General features: G+C 39.3%; 2 protein-coding genes and 1 long non-coding RNA gene across 5 annotated transcripts; 1 reads left to right on the top strand and 2 right to left on the bottom strand.

Annotated features, from left to right (window-relative positions):
- Nucleotides 1-4,914: 4,914 nt before the first annotated feature.
- On the bottom strand, nucleotides 4,915-18,569 carry faxcb (failed axon connections homolog, metaxin like GST domain containing b). 3 transcript variants are annotated; one of them, XM_016681380.1, is made up of 8 exons: nucleotides 18,461-18,569; nucleotides 16,069-16,190; nucleotides 14,312-14,433; nucleotides 12,144-12,279; nucleotides 11,807-12,003; nucleotides 8,241-8,458; nucleotides 7,918-8,034; nucleotides 4,915-5,868 (listed from the first exon to the last, which is right to left on the bottom strand). In XM_016681380.1, the coding sequence occupies exons 1-8, from the start codon at nucleotides 18,549-18,551 to the stop codon at nucleotides 5,549-5,551; spliced, it is 1,323 nt and encodes a 440-aa protein (XP_016536866.1). In that variant the 5' UTR covers nucleotides 18,552-18,569; the 3' UTR covers nucleotides 4,915-5,548. The 3 variants fall into 3 exon arrangements, with proteins under 3 accessions (XP_016536866.1, XP_016536922.1, XP_007567788.1); XM_016681436.1 differs by lacking the exon at nucleotides 14,312-14,433 and having other exon boundaries at nucleotides 18,461-18,567; XM_007567726.2 differs by lacking the exons at nucleotides 14,312-14,433; nucleotides 18,461-18,569 and having other exon boundaries at nucleotides 16,069-16,554.
- A 694-nt stretch (nucleotides 18,570-19,263) lies between these two features.
- On the top strand, nucleotides 19,264-19,573 carry LOC107832998 (uncharacterized). The gene is made up of 2 exons (XR_001658715.1): nucleotides 19,264-19,344; nucleotides 19,458-19,573. It is a non-coding gene; the product is annotated as an uncharacterized LOC107832998 (long non-coding RNA).
- Nucleotide 19,574: 1 nt separating this feature from the next.
- coq3 (coenzyme Q3 methyltransferase) lies at nucleotides 19,575-24,656 on the bottom strand. The gene is made up of 6 exons (XM_007567456.2): nucleotides 24,388-24,656; nucleotides 23,293-23,430; nucleotides 22,354-22,453; nucleotides 20,895-21,164; nucleotides 19,916-20,075; nucleotides 19,575-19,774 (listed from the first exon to the last, which is right to left on the bottom strand). The coding sequence occupies exons 1-6, from the start codon at nucleotides 24,561-24,563 to the stop codon at nucleotides 19,602-19,604; spliced, it is 1,017 nt and encodes a 338-aa protein (XP_007567518.1). The 5' UTR covers nucleotides 24,564-24,656; the 3' UTR covers nucleotides 19,575-19,601.
- Nucleotides 24,657-25,191: the final 535 nt, after the last annotated feature.

The raw sequence follows: 25,191 nt of genomic DNA, 5'->3' as shown, positions 1-25,191 counted from the left end.
ATTAACATAAGCTTTGTTTCCTTAAATAATGCATGCAAAACATTGTCAATATTCCATTTTGTCAAAAATACACAATTTCCAAATTGGAATGTTTTTGTTAAATAAGAAATAGCCTTGTTAACACGATAAGTCATTAAAAAAAACATGGTGTGTTGTGATCCTCCTACCACTTCCTGTCGTCTTCTTCTTTGTGGTTTGTGCCAGTGGCGACATCCGGTTATTGATAATCTTAGTGGCAAACTTTTTTTTTTTTTTTAATCAAAAAACAAGCTTTGGTAAATTGGCATTAAGCAAATTTATTTTCTAAATGTTACGATTGCGCAACTATATTGTCAATAGAAACTCGGCTACTGTGCTTGGAAAACACATAATGCTAAAGCCAGGTAGAGCATGATGGGCCTTGTTGACAGGATGAGTAGAAAGGAACACGTCGAACTCGCGGTGTCGGAATCAGCCACCGACTCCGGCGGTCCGGAGAGCCACAGATGCTTCTCTGTTTTGTGTGTTGACTCTCCATAATTTGTTTGCTCTAATTTGTTTTGCCGAGCCAAGGGAGTTCTGATTTTAATTTTGCTCCGTGTGTGTTTACCCCTCTTTGTGGATCGCTGATCTGTTAAGCGTAGAGAGAAAGGGAGAGACAGTCAGAGAGAGGAGGGTGGGCTGTTCGCAGAGCCAAATTAAAAAAAAAAAAAAGGAGCAGTGCAGATTGTTTTAAGCTCTGGCAACCCCGTCAGGCCCAAAGGCCTCGCTCGCAGCCTGCACCTGCTCCGTCCCCCGGGAGCCTGGTTCCTGAACCATGGCCCTCGAATCTTCTCCTCAGGCCCCCTGTAGCCCAGCCATCTCATCCCCTCCACATCTCTCCTCTCCTCCTCACTGAAAATTCTCTCTCTTTCTATATTTCACTTCTTTCATTCCCTCTCTCCTCTTCCCCCTGTGACTCCCAACAATCCCTCCATCCCCAGCTCTGGCTTTTTCCACCCTCTCTCTCCACTCTACCACCTGCTCCTCCTCTTATCCCTCCTTTCACTTTTTGCTCCTGGTTACTCCTGCATTTGCCCCTGCTGAACTTTGTCTTCCCTACAGCCCCTAGTTCCTTTCTTTTCACCTTCAGTAAATCTCTGCTGCTACTGGCTCACCCTCCAGCAGCTGGCAGGTCCCCTTGGCACCTGAATGATTGGAACTTGTTTGCCTGTTTGATAACACAATCAAACACAGAAAATACAACCAGAAGTATGACAATTAGGAATATTTAAAAAAAAGTAACATCTGCCATACCATCTTTACTCCCTCAGGAGATGGGGAAAAAAAAATCTTAAGATGTTTAAAATTGTCACAGCTAGGCTTTATTGAAATCCTCCAGTCGCCTCACTTTTTATGACTGCACAGCCACAGGTAGTTGGATCAGTCAGTCAGACCTACATACAGCAGGATACACATTGTCACACGATATTTACATTACACCGGCGTTAACTGCTATGACATTTCTCCAAAAACAAGACATCTAGTTTTAATATGGCTTGATTAAATCAGTCCAACTGTATGGTTTGTGGTGACTGCATCGATCAGGTCAGACAAGACAACATGTTAAGTCCAAGAATCAAGCTCTGAGCTAAAGCCATTAGAATACCTAGGCAGCCTTCAGATTACTAAAAGGTCCGGTGACATGAAAATAATTTTGGTTTCAGTGTCCAGCTGCTAAAATTGACCAATTCTGTCCCAGACCAATGAAGATGAGTGGAATTTTATAGAATGTCATTTACACAACTATTTTAAACAAAAATATAAGAGTATATAATCTAGTTTTTTTGTTTGTTTGTTTTTTTTTAAATAGAGATGTTTGCACCTTTTTTCAACCAGCTGCAGTCAGCTCTACATTAATCTATGGTCCAAACAGCCAGAGAAAACATGTCATTTCAGTCGTTCTTTCATCCAGTTAAAAAGGACTTTAAAACATTGAAATAATGACATTTTACCAGTTCTTTTGTAAAACATTTAGCCGTCTTTATTCCACCTTAATGGGGCAGGGTTTATGGTGGTAGAAACCAAGTTCGAGACAAGGTGTGAGGCTCTGTGTGCTCGCTCTAATCACACCACTGCGCACGCAACGCCCCGAATTTTAACTTTTTTTTTGTAAGAATTATTTCGACACTGTCTTTTATTCAACAGTAATGTGGCAGAAAACCAATAACGGGGGTCGACCTTGGGATGGACGAGTCGAGGTTTGTGGTTTCTGTATGCGGGTCGCCGCTCTAACCAGCCGCCAAGGGATGCTGCAAATTTAAGCACATTCTAAACTTTTTAAAACTTTCATATCGGTAAATGGCTCCTTACTTCGGAAAAAAAATAGGGTTAACATGAACTTTTTAATTATTTCCAGTTTTGAACAGAAACCTCGAGCAGCATATCTTCCTGTTTGGTTGCCAAACGCTCAGTTGGTGCACTTTACCAGCCAGGCACTGGCTTAATTGGCGAGTCATTTGTTTTGGAGCAATCATCATACATGGGGTTTCGGTTTTCTCTCTGCTGAATGAGCGGCCTGCTGCTTCTAGGAAGGATGCTAATGAGAGCAGTGATACTGAACCAAAACAAAACAGAGAGGTTGTGTCACTGGAAAAAAAAAGTGATTTGCAGATAGCTTTTGACAAACTTGTCATTTCAGAAAGAGAGTTCTTTGCCATTTTTTTTTACCCAATATACAAGCTTCTCACTTTTTGTAACAGCTTTACTCTGAGAAATCATTCATCTGGTGACGACTGTTCCAGACAATTCAGAGCAGCAGAAGGTGTAAAAAAAAAAGTGGCAAATAAAATTCCACTCATATCACTTGTTTTATGGAGGTTTATAAACCACTATGTGTGGAAAATGTATTCTGTAATTTCACCTATTTTAAGTACAGACATGTACATATTTATTGGCAACAGTGGTAAAGATGTGTGAATAACCCTAAAATTAATTATTGTATTGCAGTGGCATAATTTTACACAGAAAAAAAGTCAGGATAATCCAATTAAAAAATGTAATTGTGTTTATTAAAATCAAACTTGTGGGTGCCCCTAACAATTCCTTTGACATAAATGTAGCTGAAGCTTTTTTTAAAAAATAGATTTATTTTTAGTTGTTTCGTTAACTTTCTAGGAACTTCTTAATAGATCATAACTTTCTGTTTTCCTGGGATGTCCATGTGATTTGACACAGGAACCTGTTGCTTTAAGCCACTAGACTTGATGATAATTCATTTTATCTTCCCACTACGTATTGAGCAGTATTGTACAGGAGAAGAAGAAAAACATCTTCAAAGCTCACTGTTGGGGAACTGTGATTACACACAATCTACATTTCATTTGTGAAGCGTGGCAAAAAAAACACTTGTCCAACCATCACAAATGTAAACATAAGGTTTACTTAACTTCACTAGTACTACTCAAACACAATGAAGCATTGTGCTTTCTGTCAGACAAGACAATGACTTATCTTTTCAGCATAAAATATTAAGTCACTTGTTTATTTCCGGCATAAATGCAGGATAAAAAACTGCAGAAAAGGATCTCATGCCCGTTATTAGGTACGGTAGAGGACAGGTGATGCTGAGTCTGCTTGTCTTCCAAAGGGCCTGGGAATCTTGTTAGAGTGCCAGGCAACATCAAGTCATTAAAATACCAGGAGATTTTACATGACAATCTGCTGTACTGTAATGGGAAAAAAATAAAACCCAGAATGGGCCATCTAGGCATATTGTTCAAAGAGACCAAAGATCTCTCTGTTCACGCCGACTTCATTAGATTTAACAGGACAAGACTAATATTTATTTCCAATGTTGGACTTCCCCTCAACTTTAATTAAGAAATGGATGAAAAAAATGGTAATGTGAAATTATGGTAAAGCAAGGAAAGATTAATTAACTTTAAGGCTATTCACGTATCTTTACCGGCAGTAGCAACAAATGTATCCACATGTCTACTATTAGTTTCATGTTGTGTAATCATCTTTACATCCATCACGTTGCCATTTTGAGCTCTTCCACCTGAAAGCTCCCCAGATACTTCTGGTCCATGTTTTTACTCAGACATTTCTCATCTAGCTAGTTTTGGTTTGAAATCCTGTCTCAGTCCATAAAGAGTTTTTCATGCATGGTCTCACTGATGACATTCACGCAGGATAACATTCACATCCACACAGCTAACAGGAGCGATGCATTCTCCCTCACTGAATAATCATTACCAGGACCTCATTAGTTTCCCATGTTACATTAATCACATCATCTCTTTTTGGCCTTCACAGCAGACTTTCCTTTAACATAAAGTGAAAAAAAAATCCCTTATTGCAAAAATAATATATCTCTGACAACAATAAGAAAAAAAACATAATAAAAAATATATATTTGTAAACATAAACTCATTAGAAAAAAAATCAAATGGCACTGTTAATAAATTATGATAGAACAAAAAAAAATGACTAATGTCACCACTTTATAAATATTCTGAGCACTAAGGCTGATTTGTTGCTGTGTGCTCAGTTTCAGTTTGCAGTTACGCATGCACCCACACACAACACCTACACGCTGTATGACAAGTCACCAATGAATAGGAATTACAATGTCAGGAATGAAGGACAAATACTTTGTTTGTAGCAGTAAATGACTCATATCTCCTGCAGAGGTCTGCTCTGTGTTACAGCAAAGGAAGGGCAAAAGGGATGTCTCATGCTGCCATCTAGTGGTCGAATATGGCTCTGACACATGAGGTGAGCTGAAATTATAATAAATAAATGAATAAAATTGAAGCTTAAACATAAAGTGCATGTAAATAATTACTCAATATGAAATCTGGTAACTGATACAGGCACAAATTCTTTCTTCTGCTCTCAATCCAATAAACCTGCAACTAGACCTGGGTTAGAGATGATGAAGTCATAGGCCTCCTTCCCCAGTCTTTAATCAGATTTCCACAATACACAGCAGCATAAAGGAAATGACACTAGGATCTGTGATGGACAAGAAGTGGCACTCACTGTTGTCTGTGTTTACTATTCAGCACACGGATGGTAAACAGTAGAGACACGGCAGCTGTTCCCTTTTGAGCCACATGATCAATCTGCACCTGTTGGAATGGATTTACGCGTTTTTGACACATGGCAGAGTGGTGATTAGTTGCATCATCTCGTAGCAAGTGAAGTGCCACCTGTCACGTCTGCAACACTTCCTCCTCCGTCGCCGCGCTTCTCATGAGATACGACGTTTGGTTTGTGTAACTTTTGCGCCGGCGACTTCTGGATCTGAGGACGAGACAAATAAGGCAAAGAAGAACTGCCAACGCGACAGTTCGGATGGTAAGGAAGGGGACGAATGGGTACGCTATTATGAGGTTTACTTTGTATCCTCTGCATATAAACACCCAGTCTGTTGGGGGAAGTTGGAATTAGCGAGTGCAGACACTGGACTAGTTTCTCCAGATGTGCAAAGCGTCATCTGGACAGGTTGTAGCTGGCTGTAGCTGCCTGCCGCATCCGCTATTCCGCTTTCCTGTTAAGTCCCGCTCTTACTGGTCACAACTCAAACCTCCAGGTCTGGCATCATCTCCTCTTTGAGCTGAATGTCATTTTCAGAGCCCGTCCCCACGTCCGAGTCAAAAAGCGAGTGATCCGACTCGGGGGAAGGTGTGTGTGTGTGTCTGGTGGACTGGCTGCCACTGTCACTGTCATCCAGAGTGTCAGTCCTAGAGAACAGGCCAAAGTCCAGCAGGCCTGCAGGTGTGCTACTGCTGCTGCTCTCACTGTCTCCGTCGTAAAAAAGGTCCTCCACCTCCACGAACCACTCAGGCCAGAACTTCCTTCGCATCCGCTCACAGAACATGGCCAGGTTGATCAGCTCTCCTGAGAAGACATTAACCACAGACATGGCGTTTCAGAGCAAGAGTTAAAAACTCTGGTTTAAGGACTTTTGTCTTGTTCTTTTCACAACTGTTAAAGGGGATGTATTATGCAAAATTCACATTTTACATGATTTTGTACTTCAAGTTGTGTCTCAACTGCTTCTAAAAACAGCCCAAGCACTTAAAAAAACCACCCTGCTGTTTTTGGCAATAAGTTGATCTTGGTACCACATCCTGGCACAATAAATAATTCCGGAACTGGAATGTTACTGCATTCAGTCGCTTGTTCCTCTGGGTGATTTTTTTTGACCAAGTGACTGCTGCTTTTTTTTTTTTTAAAGGTATGGACGTGTGGTTTATTTCTGCTCTATTGTTTGATTCTGGATGGAAACATGTCACAGAAAACAAGAAGACAAGACTGGGGCAGAGTTTCACTTTCCAGATCAAAGCATATTTACATGTTAAGATGGCCCAGTCAAAGTTCAGACCTAAAACAAACTGGGAATCTGTGTCAAGCCTTGAAAATTGATGCTCACAGAAGCTCTCCATGAACTCCGATTGTTATACTGATCCTTAAACTTCTGTATCTGTAGAGAGATCATTTTAGAGATTCCCGTCAAGTTTATTGTTTTTTTAAAGATCTGGTTGTAAAAGTTTTGTTTCTCTCATCATTAGGAGAAAGGATTGCCCCTGTGACGGAGACCTATTTTAGTGTTTTTTGTCATATTCTAATTAGAAAAAGTGATTTATTATTCTCCTACCAGATGAGTTTAAGGATTAAACACCAAAGTGCTAGAAACTTCTTTTGTTGAGCAAAAGACCACTGCCATCTTGTGGTCAAAAGTAAAACATCATTAACTATTCCTCAGGATTTTCTAACGTTGTAGAAAACCTCCTGCATAACCTCATTTTATCTTTACCTTTCAAATAGCTATCTCAATTGGCCACTTTTGTAGTTGTATGGATTATTAGAGCAAATCAATCCAATTCGGAGGATAAGTTTACATGTGCAATACTCTGAGACACTGGCTTACATAACAGAGGTTTGATTAGACTAAAAGACAAAACTCGGAACAAAACATCCAGAACAAAGCATTATTTATGTTTTGTTTAAAAATAAAAAAATAAAAAAATAAGTTTAAACAGGTGGTGAATCTGTGTGAACCTTTTATATGTGTTTTACTCTGGAATAAGCTGTAAATATTGAAGCTGTTTTATCAGATCTTGGAGTCTCTGGTTGACAGATCCTACTGAAAGGGTTCCCACAAGTTTTTCATTTCCAAATTTCACACTTTTCCTGACTAAAATCTCAGAACGTTATTTTTTTAATGGTATTTATAACATTTGTGTAACATTGCCCTCATTAGGTTTTATTATGTGCGTATCAAATTTAAAAGCTAAAGTTCTAAATTCATATATTTTTTTCTGATTGGTATGAATCAATACTTATTTAAACTTAACTTGTGGTGGAAAAGGTGAAACACTGGTCCTGAATGATAATGACTGATATATATATTCATACACGTTTGTCTTGATGACCATTTATCTATCAAAAACCTTTTAGTTGACCTACTTTGACACAAGTAGTGATATACTTTTTACCCCTATAAAGTATTTGTACCCCTATACTGTATCGGGATATAAACTTATAACCAATTTTATGTAATAAGCCAACACAAAGTAATTTACAATCAAGTTCTACAGAGTTAAGTTCTACTTAATGACAGATTAAGGTGAGTTGGAACAGTGGCACATCTCAAATCCATCTGAGGGCTGCAGTTTCACCCCGGTGGGTTAGATCAAAGCGTATTCATGTCTGACAGCAGCCAAGCCCAAATCTAATTTAAAGAACTTTGGCAAGAATTTAAATTTGCTTTTCCCAAAAGCTCTCCCTTTCAGCTGACTCAGTGGAGCAGATGCAAATGCAGGCCAAACTTAGATTTTTTATTTGTAAAACCATCTATTATCTAAAAAGAATCGCGATAAAATACAACTGAAGTTTGTGGTTGCAATGCGACAAAATGTGAAAAGGTGCTGAAAGGACTCCAACCTTTGATGAGTTGCTCTGGCCGGGTCCCGGGTAGAGTCCACATAGCCTGAGCCAGATGGCCGAACACTGTGGCGTCTAACGTTGACATCTTGGAGCCCATAAAGTATTTCTTATCTCCTACATGAGAAAACAACAGATGCGTTAAATGCAGAGATTTTACAGCATGAGCTCAGCTGCTCCACTGCCATAAAATCACGTCATCACATGTCACCGTTTTATCTTTATCCTAATTAAGGATTGGGCCAGTTACTTTCCAGCCAACTTCTCTCCCACTGATCATGATGATGCTGATGATAAATGAGCTGATGCTTTCCTGCTCCTACCCAGCAGAGTGGCCAGCGTCCTCATGTCCTTCTCCATCAGCATGTAGACCTCCTCTTTGGAGAAACGGCCGATGCCGTGGCCGTACATCTCTCTGCGCACCATGCTGCCGTTCAGGTTGCTCAGCAGCCACTTCAGCGTGTCACTCAGAGGACCGTTCATCGCCAGCAGCTTCTGGGTTTCTTCCACGTTGTCCACCCACTGGCAGTATGCTATTGTCCTAAGGGAACACATGGAGTAAATACAGTTAAAAAATATTAATGAGAATTAAAAATTGCTTTGCCTCAACTTTGAGTTCACTGCAGTAATAGGAATCTCATGTTAAGATAAAGAATTCCACCAGTAATTTTCTTTAAAAACGTTGAACAAAAGGCTGAGGATGATGTTGTAATCTCTATTAGAACTATCCCCTAGATGAATTCAATTCTTTTTATTTTTTATCTCAGATTTAGTATTTCTTAAATGTACTTCTAATAATATGTTTGCAGAAGAATAAGTGTTAAGTGTCTTAACATAGCAGGAAGGTAGTTGTTGATGGCTTTTGATGCATGCCCAAACAGGGTTAATTTACAATTTATCTTAAATCTCACAATGTTCGCTTCTCACTGCTGGATTTGGCAAATCATGCGCATCTAATATTAAAGGTGCACCGATTGCAGTTTCCCCACCATACCCCATAACTACTTAATAATAAAAAAAACAAAGGTGTGGAGTGAGAGGAGAAAATTATTACAACGGCTCTAGAGGAAACTGGATAAAACAGGAAAGGTCACACCACCAGTTTGGACGTATTTCAGATATTTAAAACCAAAAACTAATCAATAATTATCAATATCGACTGATGTGAAATACTGATATAATTATATTTTATTAAGCCAAATCGTCCAGCCCTATGAAAACAGATTTAAATGTGCAACTTTTTTTTAAAAAGAAGAATGCATGAAACTTTGGGTGAGATTTGACTTTTTATTTTATGGGAGTTACTCCGATAGATTTGATACAGTAATAATAATGCAGTGTGGTGTTTGCTAATTTTGTGCAGCTCTGATGGAAAAACTGCAGAGAGTTTTTTCAGTTTCAGTGTACTTTAACCGAAGGCTCAGATCCTGCCTCTGTGTCTACACAAAGTTCAGTCTAATTAAAAGAAGTGCACCACTATCAGTCACATTTCTCTCTGCTGCCTGCCAGCTCGCTTCATCTTATCAGCTCCGTATCCTGCCTGCTACTTGTTATGTACTTGAGGCCAAGCTGCAAGATGGCAAAAAAAAAAAGTGACAACGGGTGACAAACTTAATATTAACATTTTACTGAGGAGAAAATTTTTTAAACAAAAACATCTTCACATTGCAGCTTATCATCTTCTCTTAAAGAAGAGGAAACCAAACAAGTTGCACTAAAAAAATCCATCGATTATCCTGATTTTAAATTAGAATTTGTCTCATAGCACCATTACTATAAACTGTGTTGTATGTGTGTAAGAATAAACAGCTCTAACTCAGTTCTCCAACTATATAGTCCTCTATAACGCCACCTAGATTTTTGTGCCTATTACAGAGCTACATTGACAAAACTATTAAAAGAATGACTGCTTTTTAGTGCTTATATCCTATTTGATACATTGATTTTTCTCCATTTTTAGATCAAGCTCTGTGTGCATGCTTGATGTTTTAGTTACTTTGCTCACCGAAAACTCAATATTTATTATAAAACAGTTGTTTTTTTTTTTTTGCTTGACTGAACCTGACCAGTGAGTGGCTGGTCAAAGTTACAATGTATGATTTTTTTTAATCAGTAAACTCGCCATATGTGAACGCTACCAGGTCACACTGAAAAAAAGAAAAGCACCTGTTAACCAGGCTATTAAAACAGAGTGAGACTTTGGTGGTTATTTTCACGTAGCTTTTTCATAAAAATGACTGATGTTTACCGTTAGTAGTAGCTACCACGGTAATCATGTTAAGTGCTAATATTGGATGCTAAAGTTACCTTTGAATTTAAACTCATAATAATTGTGTATTTGTTTCATACAAGCAACATGCTAAAATGTCACCTCACCACCTAAAGTAAATAATTACATTAATGTCAGAAATGGTAGAAAAACAAATATTTCTAACGCTAATTATTATTTTAGCTCTTTCAGAGAATCTGCAATGAGCAATAAGAGGTCAAAGTTTTACAGAGAAACATAAATCAGGAATCAACTCAAAATCTCTGGTTGGTACATCTCCAGTCAGATCTTTGAAGTCTCTTAAACGATCTCATACTATGATGAGCTTCATCCCATCAGTTCATCTACAAAATCTGAAGCCTGATGTCAAAGTCCCTTTTGTAAGGAGATGGAAGAACTCCAAATGTCCTGCAGGACTCCTTCAATATAATGTGTATAACTGGTTCCTTGACACAAATTCAATCAAAGACTCTGGGCAGTATCATGTCTTGACTGCACACTGACGCTTGTATCTGATATCCCAAAGACAGACGCAGCTTTGTTAAAATAAAAATAAAAACTGTTCGATAAGTGAGACATTGGCTAGAATATACAGTCGCCTAAAGCGACTGCTTTCTAAAAAGGCTTCCAGTATATGGTTACCTTCCATAAAACACATACTAATAATAAAAAAACCCAGCGGCGGTTGTGTGGTATTTAAGAGCAACATGCGAGCTGCAGCCTCTGGGGCTCAGGAAACAGCCCGCAGATGCTTGCATGCATCTCATCACGTAACTAGCAACAAGCTGTCACAGTGCCCTTCATCAATAATTCAGTCCACAGGTCTAAATGTGGGTCTAAATGTGGCAGGTGGATGTAGTGGCACAGAAAGCAGTCAGGGGGGAGGAAGGAGTGGAGGAAGATGTGGGTTACAAGACTGACCTCAGCTAATGCTATGAGGAATCCACTGAGTGTAGGGTTAAAACAAGATTTTTCTGGATGCTGTGTCCTGATCTTATCAAAGTAATGGAAATGAAAAAGGAGGTTAAAGCAGTGTGTGTGTGTGTGTGTGTGTGTGTGCGCGTGCGTGCGTGCGTGCGTGCGTGTAGGGGATGAGAGGTGGAAGATGGATACAGCTTTTAGGTAATGGAAAACAACCTGTGTGTGTGTTGGAAGAGGGGTGAAAACAATTTACTAGAAGCAGAAATAGCCTGCGTTTGTTCCAGCCGATCTGGTGTGACTCAACATGCCATCAAATCAGGAACCTTCAGGGCCGGATCAGCCCATAGAAAAATGAAGAGTATTATCCTTAAGTAAAGCTAGAAGGCTAGTCAGGGAACAAGCCTATTTTTTTTTATCAGAATGACAAAGTGGACATTATGTAGCTAAAATAATGTGATCTAAGTTTGTACCAAGCTGTTATACATCCAGTCTTTCATAATGTACCAAGTCTCCACACTGTTAATAAATTTCAGTAGATGTTTTGTCTATTGTCTCCAGAGTGGAAAATATACATATGTTTGTATTCAGTGGCAAAAAGCTTACATAACCGAGGAAGAACGAAAGATTTCTTGTTGCTCAAATAATCTCAAACTGTCTAAGAGAATGTTCTGTAAGCGTTTCTGTGGGTCACCCCCTTACCAGTAGAGGTGCTCCTCGACCATCTTGGTGACTGCTCTGGACATGGCTATTTCTTGTGGGGTCAGGTTCTTGTTCAAGTTGACCCCCAGTTTCTCCTCCAGAAAGTCTACGATGAACTCTGACCCCGACACCTGCTCATGGTTGTACTCGATCCACGGCATCTTTCCCTGCGGTGACAGCTTCCCATCAAAGTAGTTCTGCAGGTGATAAAAACAAACAAACAAAAAAAGATGTACTCAGGTATATTTAGTCCTTTGTCATTGGTACACAGGCTTTATTTTGAAATCACTTTCTCTAAGGATGAAAAAATACAGCAACTGTGGAGAGTCTGTGTTACCTGGTAAGGCAGATCCAACATGCGCAGGTATGTCTCTATTTTGAGGCAGAAAGGGGAGAGGCTGGGGATGCCATTCTTTGGTCTGGAGAACTGATGGAGGATGATGGCATCTTTAGAATCCAACTCCTGCTCCTTCCTACACACAGAGAGAGGCAGAACACAAATAAATAAAAGTATGCATTTAATAAAGTTAATTTTTATTCTATTTAATCAATTATTTTGAGCTCATTGTTAATAAAATGACAGTTTCTTTCAATGAATTGATTTGTACGAATATATTTTGTCACCTGGTTTACGTTTTACACAGAGAGGTCTCTGAGTTTTCAGTCTGAGATGTTCAGCACTCTAGGAGTTAATTTATTCATGGAGGGTCATGGAGCGATAGGTATTTTAAGCTAGCTTGAAAATACAGCTGATATGCCAATGTCCTGCTCCAGTGTATCAGCTGAGCAGTATCAAGGGCTTGTGAAGGACTTGAATGTGGAAAGTAAATGAGTCATTCTCCCCCAGCTCAGAGCAAACATAATGATCTGATCTGAGACCTGCAGCCTGGAAACACTTAGTGGTGTGCTCATTTGTAAGAAGAAGAAAACTTCATGAGGGGGAAAAGGAGAAATCAGTTACATTTTCCCTCATTTTCCTGCTCACATCACAATATTCAATCAAGCAACTGTTAATTTAGTTCCTCCAACAGGACGACTTCTCAATTTTTCTTAAAGCTGAAGTAATAAAACGCAGTAGAGGAAATAGCTTTGGTATGCAAGGCAAGATAAAAGCAGGCAAGGGCTTGTTTTAGATTTTATAGAAATAACGACCTTGAGTAAAAACACAAAGGTTACACTGTGTTACACTGTGTTAGCACAAAGGGGTTAAAAAAATGTTATACTAGCAGTCAATCACAGTGAATTGCTGACAGTTTAGCATCCACAATAATATCAAATAAATGACATGGTAAAGTGTCCAGTATGGTGAAAAACTGTGACAAATCACAGTAATGATGAGGATGTAAAGGAGAAGCAATGAGGATTTTCTTCTTTTTTTTTTTTTACCATCATTTGATCCACACTTCTTACCAGTTGATGGCGGTAATGCTCCATTAAGCTATTCGCCAGCTGGCATTGAACAAAAAAATAGAAGAAAAACCAATTACAGTTCCTAGAAGACATTATTACCTAAACTTTTGACCTCTGAACAAGGAGCGTAATGTGGAATCCAATCAATTTTGGTCTCATCTGATCAGTAGTTGATTGCCTTCTCTAATTCCAGGTCTTTCTGAAGCTCTTCACAAATAGTCCTTGGCTCTTGGACAACTTAGTAGTTTAGAAAGTGTTCTTTAACCAGTGTAATAACTGTTTAGGTTCCAAAGGTCTTGAGAGAACTCATTATTTTTGCCAATTATAAAAAGTTTTTTGTGCGACATCGTGGTAATCAGACTGCTGGGTCATGACTGCTTTCTAATTACGGATGGATTTCAGCTGGTGTCATGGCATTCCTTGCACCCTCATAACCCCGTTACTTCACATGCTCAATACTTTTTCCCAGTGGAGTTTTTCCTATATCTAATACAACTGCACCTTTAGAAATACATTTACTTGGAAATTTGATGATTTCTTCACTGATTAACATTTATTTTGGTTGTGATACACAGACTTGAGCTAAATTCTAAAATAAATATATTTTAAAAATGTAGTAGTATTTTTCCAAGTATACATGGAGAGTTTTGTCCCTTTTTGCCGTTCTTATCAATTAGATTCCAAATTGCAGTTTTAAAAACAGTCATTTTGTGTTTAGCTCAATGCAATCTTGTTTTTTATTTAACTTTTAACTACAATTGTAGTTTTCAATTTCTATTTTTTGTATTTTTAGTATTACCATTGTTTACATGTGTTTGCAATGGAATGACATCATTGCTGGAAAGTATTCTATTCCAGGGATGGCCAATGGCCCATGCTTGGCTTTTCAGTGAGACATGTTTCTAGCAAATATTGAGTCATGTTTCTGACCATCTGTTCTGTTATTGTATTATCACAGAATTCAAAATTAAAAGCTAATTTCTATGTCACAAAGATTCGTATTTTATTTTATTTTTTTTACTTTAGCTGAATTACATCAGTGGCATTTCAACATCATGGAACAGTTCCCAGAATCTGGTCTGTGTGCAGACTGACCTCTCTTTAGTTATTGATTTGTGTAACATAGGGCTGTCTGCTGCTGTGTCCTCACAATCTCCCCAACTCAGCAGTGCACCACACACGAGATGCTCTTCTCTGTCCTTGAACTGCTTCTTTGCCTAGTTTGTTCGCAACAACAAAAACACTTTATGTTCAGCATTTGTTTTGGCAAACTTCAAACTATTGTTGGACTCTGTCTTGTTTGTCCTTTTTGCAAAATGATGACAAAGCTTTCAATGGCGGCTGGTTGTTAATCATTGCTCTTGTGGATCAGATTTGCAGGACAAGTGCAGTCATATACAATTGAAAACCAACTGCACTCATTTTTTTTTTTTTTTTTTTTTGGTCCTACATTCTGAAGGTTTGTGTTTGTCCTGTAAGTTCCCCTTTTTGCAGCTGTTCCACTTTAATTGCAATTGCCATTTAACAAGCTGTAGCCCTGTAGCCATACAGGCTGTCTGGTACCTTTTGAGAGGAATTTTTAAAAATCACTTTCTACTGATTCAATTGAAAACAGTTTTTTTTATAACTGTTTCCTGTGAAATGTGTTACAGTTTTTCAATGAGGGTCTTAAAAGCAATCCTGCATTTTGTAGTCAGGCTGGTGTTTGTATTAGAGCAAGCCTCTAGACTGTTTCCTCCATTTAATCATAGGGGAAACAAATTCCAATAAACTTCAAGGTTTTTAAACATGCTTTACAAGCTGTTATGTTGAGCTGTATTTTTCCTACTTTTAGCCTAAAGTTTGAATGAAAAAAGGCAATATGTTTATTTACTATAAAGTAAACAAAATAAATGATCACTGTTGTATGCAATTCTCTATGCTGCATGCTGAGGTGCTGAATCTCCATTTGTCAGATTTGAGTGGCTCATAAATCGCTGTCCACACACTTGTGGTGCTGAAAGCACTCCAAACACTAAGAAACTTCAACCTTGATATATTACAGTATTAAATACGCCGTCAGCATCCTTTGCTTTGAAATTATGTTCATGCAAAGGAGGAGATGAAATGAAGAACTACCTCAGACATATATACATTTAGAAGACATAGGACACAGGAAGTATCTTTAGGTGAGCAGGGTAATCTAAGCTGGTTTATTGCTGCCACTGCCAACAAACGCGTCACGTGGTACAAACAGATGATTCCAGCAGGCTCCATAGCCGACATCAGCAGCCTGCACGTGATTTAGCAGCGGCTCCAAACACAGCTTACAGGAGATGGGAGGAGGGAGAGAAAGCACAAACTATCAGGCCACTGTAACAGGATGTACTTACTGCCTGGCACTGGGCTGCTCCAAATATATAATCCCTCTCCTGTCAGGCACTCATTGCTGCTCTGACAATAGTCCAGTGTTATCCACTGCGATTGGAGAGGTTAGAAATTAAATTTTGTTGAGGGTCTTCTCTGTCGTTTTCATAAGCAGCTGCGGTGAATTTGCAATGAATAGATATATTCATTGCAAATGCATGCATTCCATGCCAGGTTGACTGCAGAGCTCCAGAGTTTACACTCACTCACAACCGACCTATGACTCTAGACATAATGTTTTTTGTTTTTGTTTTTTTTCTCCAAGCAAACATGTCTTGTCCTTAGTAGGAGGAAACAGACTCCATACTGAAGTGTTCTTGTAACATCCATCTATTTGAGATACCATTTAACATTGTTATAAAACCCAATCAATCCCGATTATGGGATTATAAACACTGACTGGTGAATAATAAAAACACGACAGTCCAGGTTGCGTGCCCACCTACCTGATGGCGAGCAGCTCGTGCAGTAGGTAGGCTGCAGCAGCCAGCAGGGCCCCCCCGGTGATGTAGAGGGTCTTCTTCCACCAGGACTCCGAGCCCAGAGCCGACATGATGCCGCCGTAGTCCTGCAGGGGAAAGGCGATGATGTAGCCATACAAAGACTGCTGCTGCTCGGAGCCGCACAGCCCGAGCGGCAGGCTGTGATTCCGCCCCAGTTCCACCACGCACGGCCGGGAGGAGGCGAAGCCAGCAGCCCAGTGCATCCTCCCACCTTCGGTTACAACCACCCGGCTTCCTGCCAGCTGCGGTCCCCGTTCGGCTTCATCCAAGCGCCCAGCGGGTTACCCTACAGCCTGGCGGCGGCGGGACTGCTAGCTATTCATCCAAAAAGCTGTCTGGAGTAAACATTGCGGTTCCTTCTTCCTCGGAAGATGCTCAGCGCCCCGCTCACCTCCCTCTGCGCCTTCTACAAAGCATTGTTGCGCATACTACAAAAACAGCAGCGCTACTTCCGGTTGTATTTTTCTAAATAATTGCCACGGCTTAGGTTAGTCGAGAGTTTCACAATGTCCCAATCTACTAATATTCCTTTCATTAAATATGCAGGTTAGTCAAAAAAATAAAATAAATAAATAAATAAAAAATCTAATGAAGGCGCGGGGGTGACGCAGGGCGACCCATGTACAAGGCCGTAGTCCTCAACAGGTTCGAATCCCGGCCGGTTGACGAATGTCTTCCCCGATGCTCACAACTCACTTTCCTATCGACTCATTGTCAAATAAATATCCTGAAAACCTAAGACATAAATAATAATAATAATAATAATAATAATAATAATAAAAAACTAAGCATTGTAGACCAGCGCAGCGTGAAGGGTCTTATGGTGCGCCTGTTGAGCATCAGGCGCCTCTGATTTACACTCAAAGTTTATGTGGATTCGCGTTGTTGCGGCGCGTTTCGAGCATCTAGCGCAGCGCGATTTAAACCGTTTTGAGCGACTGTAAACCGGACGCGCTGACGCTCAAAACGGGTTTGGTGTGAACGCACCAAAAGTGCACACGAGTCGAATTTGGAGCGTTTTGGATGCACGTATTGCTCTTGGTGTGAACGCACCATTACTGGCTGGCTATTTTACGCTCCAAAATATCATAAACTGTGACTATACTTCTCTTAATATAGTGAAACTCATAATATTTGAGACCATTATAATTACCAATTTAAGATGCATTAAGCTGTGTTTTTCTAAAATATCCTAATTATTGTTAAAAAAAAATCTAAGTGTTGAAAATGTAATCTGCTGAAGCTATGTGTGTTTGTGTGCTTGAGGGGAGGGGACTTTAATAACTCTTAATCAGCAACGACATATTTATTTCCTGAAGTTCACTATATGATTTAGTGAGATTTTAAAAAATTGTTTTTGGTTGCAATTTTACCTAATAATTCAATTATACTTTGACAAGTATACTAAAATTCCATAGTTTGACATGAAAAATTAGTTTATTCAACATCTTATATTTTGTGCTAGCCATGGTCTGGTGTGGCTAAAAATAAACAGTTTCACTGTATTAACACAAAATATTAAACACAACCTAATTGTTTTGATTTGCAATTTAAAAAAGCAATAATTAATGGTATGGTGCTAAAGTGACATTTGCTTTTACCAAACACCAACAAAAATACAGTGTGCAGTAGAATACTTGTGTCAAAACTCTACTCTGACACATTGACTGACATTTAACTAATGCAGAGAATTTGAAGTTTTAGCAGTATCAAAAATTACTTTTTCAAAATCACCATAAATGAAACAAATAAGATGTCAATGAAGATGAGTCTCACCCAAGCTACATATTGCATTTGCAATTCTTCTTTAATGTATAAGGTGTTGACTAATAATAAAAATCAAATAGTAAACAAGTTTGAGATAAAGAAAGGCTGGCAATAAGCGGTAACAGAGTTCTGAAACCTTCTTTTACTTTGTAACAACATTGTGACATCATTTCCGGTGTGGAGGTATTAAATTCTGTCACCTTGATGTAGCTTTCCTATTGTCTGATGGGGTCACCCCGCCCTGACGAGCCTCCAGCAGGATCCCAGTGAAAACACGGGCTCCTTGTAATAAACGTACGTCACGTGCATCTTTGATAATATCGAAACAACTTCCCAATATCATAAAAGTAACCGACAAAAACGCCAATAAAGCATAATTTACTTACATTTACGAAATTGTCAACTTAAATGCTATAGTGTTACCTTTTGTAATACTTAAACATCGTTTTTAAACATGCTCAAAGAAGCATGAAGTACAGGAAGGCTGTAGTAGATCTAGACTGTAACAAAAGTTAAAATATAAAGTAAGAGCAAATATCACTAGAAACTGACAAAGTTTTCTACTCACTCTGGAACAACCTCGAAAGTGAACGAGGACGGTCATGTTGACGGCTTATTCCAGCAGGAGCAGCCGAGTTGGGAATTTGTTCGTTGGGCATGCCGAGGACAGGAAGATGGAGGCAACTTCGAGGAAAACGACCCTGGAGCTTAATAGTTAAGACATTATACTCCAAAATGTCCCGCTGCTGTCCTCCACGTCAGGGAGACAGACTCCGACGACGACGAAATGGGAGAACTAATTGTGGACCTTTAATCTTTAAGACGTTTAGCGCTGCTATGGTAACTGCGCAGTCGCGCGCCTTCTGGAAACGTGCACATGAACAGCGCGAGCTTTTGTTATTCTTCACAACTGGGGGCTAGACCGTGAAAAACAGCCAAATTGTTAGCCTTGTGGGTTCATTTATATGATATAGAATGAGTGATATTTTTTATTAACAGGAAGTCACAGTTATGTCCTTGGAGTCGTTAGAACATTGTGCAAACATGACTTATTCTCTGCTGCGGGGACATTCTGTATTACATAATATCTCCAAAGAAGACCATTATAATCCCAGAGGAAGCGACCCCCTCCCCCTCTGAGTGGGTTTACAAGCTATATATGGAAACTGGGAAGCTGTGTTTTTAGTGGACAGACAAAAAAAAATCTGAATTACAAGATGTATAACAGTGAAAAGGTACATTTTAATAGAGGAATATGCATTTGATAAATATTCACTGATGCAGAATGGCATTTGATGAAAATAACGATATGCTCTGACACAGAGGAGTCTTAGAATTACTCCAAACCAAGCTTCTTTCCATATATCGACCACATTAACAGATTGAATCTTATGTCTTAATGACGACATAATGAGATATAGAATGATGACATAATGGTATAGAATGACACAGGTCATTCTATACCTGTGTCAGGTATAGAATGACACATTCTATACCTGAATGTCTATAGACAGACTATACCAAGTCTGTCTATACCAAGACAGACTTGGTATAGAATGACACAGGTCATTCTATACCAAGTCTGTCTTTAATCCTCGAATAATCTCAAGTCTCTAATTGGTGTTTCACAGCTGACCTGAGGGACACCAAGGGTCCAGCTACACACCTCAATCCCTGTTTTCTTTTTTTTTTTTTTTAAACAAAGTGGTTCAGCTGTGTGTAGCTTCATCGTGGCCCCCAGAGGGACTGCTGCCATCCTGAGCTTCATCGTCCTGCTTGACAGCATGGAGGGCATAGTTGATTTCAGTGTTGTTTGTCCAGCTCCAGGCTCCAGAGATCGGGTTGTACAGCATGCCTTGGACAGACTGCACTAAGAAACCATCTGAGAAGGAAGAGGAAGGCAAAAGTAATTATCATACAAAGTAATTGGAATAAAATATTTGGGTAAAATGCAGACAAGTAGTTAATATCTGTATGGGATCTTAGTTGGTACTTTTCCCTCTTATGGATATTTGAGACTCACTGGACTCCAGGAGGCGCTCCAGCTCCACGGGGCTGATGAACTTCTCCCAGTCGTGTGTCCCTCTGGGAACGATGTGCAGCAGCTGCTCGGCAACGACGATGGCCAGCGCATACGACAGGTTGGTTTTATTTAGAGTGGTGATGAAGAGTGAGCCTCCTGGCTGCACAGAGAGAGGACCTCACAGGCTTATATCAGAAAATTTTTGACATTTCTGGATCATAATGCATCAAAAACATACAGATGTAATAAGCTACTGTATTTTCTGTCACCCGTTGAGACATGTTTGATTCATTCCGCCAGAGAAAGTGAAGCAGGTAACAGGAAAGATGACTATAGTATAGCAAATGCTTGATTTGGAAAATGCTGCCAGGTGTTTTTTGACATTTCAAAGTTAATGTAAATACCTACATTATTTATAATACATACACAGACATTTTTTTTAATCTTATTTTATGGTTCATAAGGATAATCTAGCTAAAATTTGTATCAGATGAACAAAGAGATTAAGAAACTGAGATTAGGACTGAAATGAGTAATCTGATTAATCGTCTTCTGAAATCATAATCAACTAATTTAGTAACTGATTAATCGTTAACTAGTGTATAGACTTTTCCTTTGCTACAAACAAGCGTACACTAAAGGAATTCTATTTTCTTGTATTGTAAGCAATAAAATGATTATTTTATTTTTTTAAAAAGGAATGAAATTATTTATTGTATTTTTATTGCATTTCTAATATTGTAGAAAATAAGCTTCAATGAAAAATTTGAAGAACGTGGCAAACTTTTAAGATTCGATTAATCATCAAAATAATCGGTGGAATAATCAATTACTAAAATAATTGCTAGCTGCAGCTCTACCTAAGATAAGAAGTCAACCAAGGCATCATATGTACACTCTGGGCCCTCAGGTGAATGTGTATCACTATAGCGATGTAAACAGCTAGGGAAGTGAAATGACAAACATAAAGACGACGCACCTTCAGAACGTGACTGCAGCAGATGGCAAAAGTGTCCAAGTCGGCCAGATGCTCCACCACTTCAGACGCCACGACGGCGTCGAACTGGGTCACCCCCTGCTCCGGCTGCTGCTGCGGCTCCCCTTCGCCGGAGAGCTCCTCCAGGGTGCAGGCCTGGTAGGACACCCGGTCGCGGAGGTCCGGGTCGTGAGCCGCGTGCAGCTGGGCGATGCGGACGCTGTCTTCTACTGGATCTATACCCAATACAGTGGCTCCCAGGCGACCCAGTGGCTGTGGAGGAGAAGGGGGGAAAGAAAATAAGCAACAAAACATCAGTTCGCAGTTTCAAACTGTTGATTTTATTGAAGAAAACCATTCATTATTACCAGAATTTGGCCCTGTGTTAATATTGATCCAAAGATTTAGTCTTTTGATTCCTAAGAAACAACAGAGTTCGTATAATAACTGCTGCCCTGTCAAGCAATATTAGCATTTTTTTAGTGACAAAACACCACAAAATCTGAAAAGTATTAAGCTGCTTCCACTCAATCTGTGTTTGTAGGTTTTACATACTCTGACTCACTTATATTAAGTAAATAAGCCACACCCCTGAGTTTTAGCTAGAATGCTAAATCTCTGCATTATAGCACTCTTGGAGTGATAATATTTACAATTGTCTCATAAATCTCAGTTAAGGTCAGTAGTCATGATTTAACAATAAGAAAGGAGACTGAAGAAAAATAACAGCATTCAGGAGAGTTCCAAATCAATAACCACTGCTGATAGAAAAAAACAAACAAAAAAAAAGACATCTCATATTTTCTGAACTTTTGATAAAATATTCTGTCGAGAAAAAAGTGGACCCATGAATTCAGCTCTCTATTTAGACAATCTAGCTATGTTAGGTGTTGACTACATTGCCCTCTTGTGGAGAGATGCAAATATTTGCCCAGGAGGCTTCATTCATTCATTCATACACCCCCATGTCTGATCCACTCTGATGGGCAACACAACCTGACACACAGTAAACATCTGTGATCCTAACATGACCTTATATGGGCGTGCGTGCGAGTCTCCATAGATATGACAGGATGTGCCCTACGGAGGCCTGATTTTGTCATCCCAGATCACACAACCGAGCTGGTTATGTCCTCCGTTCAGAACACGGCTGTCCACCTATCAACAATAACAAACAGAGAAAGCAACTGTGGACGACTAGCTGTCCAGTCCACCACACCACGACCAGTTAGACCACAAGAGAGCAGAACCGGAACGACACCGGAGAGCGTGTTTTCACATGCGGATTGGAGTCGGCTGCCACTGAAACGTGAATGAAAAGCTTCAATGCGACAGAGAAAAAAAGTAAATAAATAAAACAGCAAGTAGACAGATACTACAGAGCAGGATGTGTCTCGATGTCTCTGTGCTCACTGTGTTGCTCCCCCAAACAGAGAGGGGAGACAAAAAAAAAGATCTTCACCTCTGAGAGCAGGCCTCCGCCACAGCCCACATCCAGGATTCTCAGTCCTGCCAGCGGTTGTCCGGGGTGACGTTCTCTCTGCGCATTCAACAGATTATCCCTGAAAAGATGGCGGAACCGTCAAAAGTCTCACATTTAAATTTGCTGAAGAACAGAAAAGTTTTCTTTCAATCTGGATAAAAATTAACTCATGGTGTCTAATAAGTCCAATTTAAGACTTTTTAGGATCTTTTGTTAATGCCACTTTGAATTGAATACAAGACGGAAAAAACTAAATCGAGGGAATAGCTGTGGGATGATGATGTATTTCAATCAAGCAGAACAAAAGTAGAGAAAACAAATGTCGTCCGCCCAACTAGCAATAAATTTGCACTTGCCAATGACGGATGTAAAAAAAACTATCTAACTAGCAAAGATATTTTAGCAGCTAGTTAATGGTAGCCTGAACCGCTTCGAGTTACAGAACGCAATAAAGATGTCTCAAGCTTCTGTCTGATAGAGAGGTACAAGATTAAATAGTCCTGCCATGCCAAAATGTAAGACCTCTGACTAACATATTTAATGCCAACTTCCTTTTTTAAAATGAATTTAAGACATTTTAAGGCCTTCATGTTAGATACATAAATGTAAGACTTTTTAAGGATCAACGGACACACTGTAAGAAGCAGGAAACCCAAGATTCAAAACACTTTTTAGTTGTATTTCAAAGTGTAAAACCCAAATACATCTTAAGAACTTGAACAAAGCAAGTCCATGTACGAGTTCACTACACTTATCTCATTCCGTTCCATGCGGTACTGGTTCAGAGGGGCTGAATACAAATGTACATCACGCATTTTTCTTTTCATTCCACAATTATGTTGATCTACTACATATATATTTTTAAAAGTCTGCAAAAAACAAACAACTAACCAAACCAAAAGACTGACAAACTCTCACCGTACAAAAGGCACCCTAAGGTCGTTCATGGCATGAAGGGCAGCAAACTCTCCCTCTTCATCCCACCACTTGTTGGCCAGCAGCTGGAACCTCTTCACCTCACCGTGGTCCACAGTGGTGTGGACGGCTGACCTAACGCTGCACATGGTTCAGTGGTCATTTTCATGTCAAACAAAAAGATATTAAATGTAGCTTTTGAGTCTCATTTTACACCAGCGTGAATTTAATGCTGCTACTTCTCAGTGTCGCATTGATCTGTATATAGAACAGATTTATTTATTTTACAGGAACAATCTGCTGGGTTTCCTTATATATAAGGCTTTTTTAAACTAAGTTGAATAATAAACTGAACTTGACTGAATTGTTTGGTAACTGAGATCAGTTGGAGTATATGTATGATTTGACTGAACTGAATTTTTAACTGGTTTGTGAATAGGCACCATGTAATTAAACTGAATTTGGTTAAATGGAACATAATATGTCTAAAAATATGTATATTTTTATCAACATATAAATTTAGCTAGTAATGAGGTTAATGCACCCATCCCATTAGGGGGAGGAGGCAAATTTATCTGATATTTCCTCACTCAGCCTATTTGTAATCAAGATAATCAAAAATGAATTGTTTCTATAAAATTCTATGGTATTTGGGATCATTTTAAGTAGATTTTTCATTGAAATTTTTTAAATAATTTGCAAATGCATTAGCATGTTTATGACAACTAAAACAGAGTAGTGAAAGGGGTCCGAGTTTGGTACCCATATGGAGGACTCGTCGGGCAAAAAGCGGTGTGCACACTGGTAGTGTTAATATAATCCAGTGGAAAATATTGTCTAGCAACAGTCACAATCAACTGTTGTTGATTATGACAACTGGTGGTATATGTAATTAAATTGCTATATATACCATCAGTTTCGGCTTTTTGATGGTCCACGTTAGGATAACCAAAAATCGTCGGAAAGCTCACTGGAAGACCTTGTTTTTCACACGGACACCGTACACGAGAGGCTCAAGTGGCTATCAAACCCATAGACATCAATACGTATTAATGTCTATGATCAAACCACCCCCACCCTCGGTTTTCTGTTAAGTACCCGGTCTGGTGCATCCCTGCACAGGCGCTCCTCTGCTGCCACAGTGTCCGCTGCTTACACACCGCAGCCCAGCTGAATCCGCTCCTAGCCGCCGTTCTCTCGAAGGCACCGCAGGCGGAGGTCACTTTAAGGCCCTTCAACCCGAACATGAGACGGCCAAGCTTGTTGGAGTACATCTCCCTACAGTCGTCAGCTGTGTAACCCTTCTTGTTTGTTTCTTCTTCTACTCGGTTTTAATGGCCTCGCGGTTGGCGAACTACAACACGGTGCATTACCGCCACCAACTTGCAAGGAGTGTGAATTAATATAACATAAAAATATTTCCAACCCTCTTTTGAATTTTTAAACAATCTTCCTTCCTTCACTTTTTCTAGCATTTTTTCTTTAAATTTTCTTTGAATGCTTTTTTTCTTCTTTGGCTGTCTGGTTGGAGCTGTGGGTGTCAACACGTCTCTCCATCACCTGGATGTGATAGTCACCCAGTTTGGTATATTTCCCAATTTTACATATTTTCTTAACGTTTTCCATTCTGAGTAAGTTTTATTGTTAGGTACTTTTTGCTCTCAAAGAGTGGACACCTTTACTATTGTGAACTGCCATTTATTAACGCCAGTTGACAAACGTCCATGTATTTTTTCTTTATAACTGAAATGCACAATACAGTAATGCAGTGTTGTACAAACATGACAAAAACTTGTAACTGATTTTGTTCTAACACACTTCACATTATAATGCAATATGGTCATATTTTTCTTTTGGTGTTACAATTTAACAATTTTTTTTAATATCTTTTTGAAACACATC

The sequence above is a fragment of the Poecilia formosa genome, unplaced genomic scaffold (assembly GCF_000485575.1).
Source record: "Poecilia formosa unplaced genomic scaffold, Poecilia_formosa-5.1.2 Scaffold0, whole genome shotgun sequence".
In the NCBI taxonomy this organism is placed as follows: Eukaryota; Metazoa; Chordata; class Actinopteri; order Cyprinodontiformes; family Poeciliidae; genus Poecilia; species Poecilia formosa.
The sequence above is the reverse complement of the archived record's forward strand: the minus strand, read 5'-3'. Positions and strand labels throughout refer to the sequence as shown.

Excerpts from the sequence above, each read along its gene's own strand:
- faxcb (XM_016681380.1), bottom strand. The coding sequence starts at position 18,551 with ATGCCCAACGAACAAATTCCCAACTCGGCTGCTCCTGCTGGAATAAGC. Across the intron at positions 14,434-16,068 it reads CACGAGCTGCTCGCCATCAG|GCAAAGAAGCAGTTCAAGGA; the intron begins GTAGGTGGGCAC and ends CGAACAAACTAG. Across the intron at positions 5,869-7,917 it reads GCCAGAGCAACTCATCAAAG|GAGAGCTGATCAACCTGGCC; the intron begins GTTGGAGTCCTT and ends ATGTCTTCTCAG.
- coq3 (XM_007567456.2), bottom strand. The coding sequence starts at position 24,563 with ATGTACTCCAACAAGCTTGGCCGTCTCATGTTCGGGTTGAAGGGCCTT. Across the intron at positions 23,431-24,387 it reads GCAGGGATGCACCAGACCGG|CGTTAGGTCAGCCGTCCACA; the intron begins GTACTTAACAGA and ends AACCATGTGCAG. Across the intron at positions 21,165-22,353 it reads GCGGAGGCCTGCTCTCAGAG|CCACTGGGTCGCCTGGGAGC; the intron begins GTGAAGATCTTT and ends TCTCCTCCACAG.